At 48.3% G+C, this 4,422-nt stretch overlaps 1 protein-coding gene across 1 annotated transcript in view; it reads right to left on the bottom strand.

The window, feature by feature from the left end:
- Positions 1–1,169: 1,169 nt before the first annotated feature.
- The window catches only part of ZRANB1 (zinc finger, RAN-binding domain containing 1), a gene marked incomplete at its 5' end in the record, with an annotated part of 21,789 nt that continues 18,536 nt past the window's right edge, over positions 1,170–4,422 (bottom strand). Inside the window, 2 exons of the mRNA XM_008949417.1 lie at positions 1,170–1,388; positions 2,857–3,086. Of these exons, the coding sequence (XP_008947665.1) occupies positions 1,170–1,388; positions 2,857–3,086 (449 nt within the window). The remainder of the gene's footprint in view (positions 1,389–2,856; positions 3,087–4,422) is intronic.

The raw sequence follows: 4,422 nt of genomic DNA on the forward strand, positions 1-4,422 counted from the left end.
GGTTTAAGTATGGCCACATCAATCAACATGCAAGAAATTCCCAGGTTTACAGACTGAGAAATATAGAACACAGTGCTTTTAAAAAAAACAACTTGAGCATAGATTCTTCTTTTTGATCAGAACTGCCAAGTGTGTCCTCACTAGGTCTGACCAGCGAGGAGCCACCCTTGCAAAACGTGGGGTTCCGTCTGCAGCCAGGCTGAAGCTGATGGACGACCAGAAGATGAAATGATGCACTGCTTGTCACAGCAAGACCGAGTTCTGACGAGAGGAAATCCTCAATTATGTCCGAGTTCTCTCAATTTTCACACAATTTTGTTTTAGTGTATGCTCACTGGAATCAAATCCCTATATTTTTAGGTCACTTCTCTGAATAAATATTCTTACGAATATTGGAAGGAATCTATGAACGATTAGAAAGGGGGAAAAAAAAAAGGATTTAAAAAAAAATACTTTTTCAGGAAACAAATCATTCCACTCAATGAAAAATTTACCTTCTCTTCCAGTTTGTTCCGTAGGGTTTAGATTTTATTATATGGGCACAGCAGGAACTAAAATATTAGTAAAATAACAAATGGAGTTCTGCTTATGACTCGCTGTGGATACTTTGTGCAACCAAAACCAAAACAAAATTAAACCTCACCACCTGTCCTGGGCGCTAGTGAGATTTCACAGAAAAGGGCCTTTGAGGGACGTTTGTCAGAGTATCTAAAAGGTGACCAGAAGACCACGCTGGACTGCGGAGGAACCTCGGAGGGAGGTGAGATCCATCTCACGTGTGCTTTCGTAAGTGCCCTTGGCTGAGATTTTTCTCCGGGGTAATGAAGATGCTGGTTTGCTTGTCCTATTACACAACCTCTTACACAACCACATGCGGTACATTTAGAGACAGATTTACAATCAGAAAGAAAAAAAAAAAAAAGAATTTGTTTGGGTTGTTTTTTTGTTGTTTTGTTTTTTTTTTTTTTCTCCTGTCTTGATAGGAAAATTAGCTGTTGTTTTGTCTCGTCCTGTGTGGGTACAAAGGGGTGGTCCAGCCCATCCAGCCCGCGTCGCTCCCGGCAGGCAGCGGAGGAGCTCCCGGGCTCTCCCCACGCTGGTCAGAAGGATCCCTCAGGGCACGTTCCCCCCCAGGAGCTGCTGATGGAGGTCTGGTGCTCTGGCCTTCCTCACTCGTCGTCGTCGTCCTCGTCCTCCTCGCCGTCGGAGAGGGAGGTGCAGGGGCGGATCTGCCGGTAGCGGTCCAGCCACTTCTCCACCATCTGGGTGACCAGGGGGTGGTTGCGCCGGCGGGAGCTCTTCTGCATGGCCACCAGCACCCCGCCCTCCGTCACGCAGCAGTCCAGCCACTCCCGCAGCAGCTTCTCCTGCTGCTCCTCGTTGCCGATCTGGGGGGAGAGACCCGAGGGAGAACTGGGCTGGGAACGGCACCGGCACGTTTTCAACGAGCCGCCCGTGATCCTGGGGAGTGCCCGGTGGAAACGGGCCTGGGAGGTGCTGACAGCTGGCTGAGGAGGAGCCAGCACGGGCCCAGGACCACCAGCACCCTGGCTTGCATGGGCACTGGGGTGGCCAGCAGGAGCAGGGCAGGGATCACCCCCTGGACTGGGCACTGGGGAGGCCACACCTTGGATACTGGGATCAGCTTTGGGTCCCTCCTTTCAAGAAGGACCTTGAGGGGCTGGAGCGTGGCCAGAGAAGGGCAACGGAGCTGCCGGGGAAGGGTCTAGAGCCCAAGAGTGGGGAGGAGCAGCTGATGGAGCTGGGGGTGCTAAGGAGGCTCAGGGGAGACCTTCTGGCTCTGCACAGCTCCTGACAGGAGCCTGGAGCCAGGGGGAGTCGGGCTCTGCTCCCAAGGATAAAGCAACAGGACAAGAGGAAAAGGCCTCAAGCTGCACCAGGGGACATCTAGGTGGGACATTAGTTGGGGATGACCCTGCTCACTGCAGTGGGGTTGCACTAATGACCTCTGGAGGTCCCTTCCAACTCAAAAGGGAAAAATTCTATGAAAAATTTCTTCACCCCAGCTGGGAGTCTCTGAAAGCCAAACCAATGCAGGCTGTTTCCAGCCAAAATTCAGAGGCTCTGGAAACGCTCTCCAGCGAGTCTTCCCTTCTAAACTTTTCAGATGTGTCTTTCCAACAGAGCCTTCCTCTTATTTCACTTGTGAGCAACTAATTATTTATGGTAAGCACCTTACACGATGCAGGCAAGCCCTGAAAGAGCCTTCTGCCTTTACAAAGCAGCTTTTAGGAGGCCAGCAGCTCTTGGCATGAAACGTTTCCTCTTGTAAGACGTAACAAATGTTGTGGCTTGAGGAAAAAATGTCCCTCTCTAGACTTACAAGCCCATATTTGTTTCTCCCCCATCTACAGGATGCCCACTTTTTGCAACTGCCTCAGGTCTTCAAGCCCTCCCTCCCTTGCCCCACGGACACACTTTACTGAAGCTGTTCCCTGCCTTTATCATCATTATTAAAGAGGAAACGAGTTGAGGTTCATTAGAAAAACAGGTCGAGCATGCTGCAACCACTGGGCAACGTTTGTGTTGCATCTTTTGGAAATTTAAAAGAAAAAGAGGATATTTCAACCCTGCAATTGTGTCAGAATCCTCCTTTCTGTACCTTTTCAAGGTCTGCTCGTAGTCAGGTGCACAGTAAAGCTCCATTCACCTTACAGAGCTATAAATGAGCACCAAATATGAGGGCAAGTACCCTTCAGTATCCCCTCAAATGATGGGAATTAAACAGAACACACTCCCTGAAATTCTCTGAACTGCACAAACAGATGGGGCCACGGAGACTGCCGAAGCCACAGGCTCCAGAAGCAGCTCCAGAAGCTTCCAGCCACCCCTTACCTCTTGAGCAGAAAGGAAGTGGATGTGCAGCAGCTTCCTCTCGCTGTCCACCAAGGGCAGAAAGGTGACAGTCACGTCGTCGTCAGTGTTGAGGTTAGCACCAGCCCCTCGATTGCCATAGCCATCGTTCTCCATGGCAACCAGGGCAGAGAAATGGCCCCTGGTGTAGCCCAGAGCAATGGGGCTCTTCCAACAAAAGCTCTGTTCCCATAACAAAGGCAAATACACACCTAGGACAGATTCAAACCAAGGGTGAGACAGGAGGAAGAGGTGTTAACAAGCTTTTAAAACATACTTGGTTTGGGCTACACGGCACAGCTAATTATTATTAGGTTAACGACAGATTAGCCAAGGATCTCTGTCAATGTCTAAGTTTAGACAGAAAAGCCATTGCATTTACAACCACGTTACCATTCCTTGTAAATCTGTGGTTATAGGCTAGTGATGAACAAAACATGAGGTTAGAAAAGCAGTTTTCCAGGTTTGGAAGCTCTTCTTAAAAATATATATATATAGTGGGAAGAAATCCTGCATCACAGAAATAAAAGCTACAGTCAGATGTCTTCTTTGGAAACTCTTCTTAAATATATATATATATAAAATGGGAAGAAATCCTGCATCACAGAAATAAAAGCTACAGTCAGATGTCTGCTTTGACCAGAACAAGAATTCCACCCTCTGCTGACAAAACTTATTATACTAAAAGAACTCAGGGCAGTAGGCATTATTCAGCACCTAAGTATGTAGCCCATCCCAGAGACAATGGGACTCCTCATCAACATTGTATGAATAGATTAAATTAACCCACATCAATTATGCATATCTTAAAAAGAAACCCACCCAAATCTAAACCCCCCAAAAAGCTGGCACTGTTTTACCCAGCTACAACAAGACTCTGAAGGAAACTGCAGCTCTTCTCCCCACCATTTTTAGCAATAAAGGCAGCAACTCTCTTGAGGTGCACGAAATCCTGAAATAAAACCAGAACTCTTTTTTTTTCTAGGAACAGAAATAATTGGTGGTGTGTACTGCTGCAAGACAACTCCAGCCCAAGCTGCCTTACCTTGTGAGGGCTTAAAAATAGTGGCAGGCACGGGTGGCATGGCAACCTGTCAGAGCCCAGCTGCTCCAGCAGCCCTGCAGCAGGCTCTGCAGCACAACAGGGCACTGCACTGCCCCCCGGCAGCCACGGGCATGGGAGGACACTGCTCAGAGGGAAACCTGAGCCAGGGCAGGGCGTTGGGAGGCTGGACTTGGAGTTTCCAACTCCTCTGGGCTGCAGTAGGAACTAGGGGGGGGTAATGGTAAATGTTTGTCCCTTTTTCCTCCCTCGTTCTTAAATTAGCCATCAAGAAATCCCTAAAATGTCTCTTTCCTTTCAGATTAAGCTTCACCCAAGTTTTTACAACATCTAGAGCCCAGGACAAATCCACTTAATATCTTCTTAGTGCTTCCTTCCTCCCATCCCTGTTACAGTGAAGCCTTCCTGTGATTCAATGCTCAACACAAAGATGCAGAACCAGGGGTAAATGTTAACCTAAAACATTCCAGCCTTTATTTAGGGAA

This window comes from Merops nubicus, unplaced genomic scaffold (genome assembly GCF_000691845.1).
Source record: "Merops nubicus isolate BGI_N331 unplaced genomic scaffold, ASM69184v1 scaffold8181, whole genome shotgun sequence".
Taxonomy (NCBI): domain Eukaryota; kingdom Metazoa; phylum Chordata; class Aves; order Coraciiformes; family Meropidae; genus Merops; species Merops nubicus.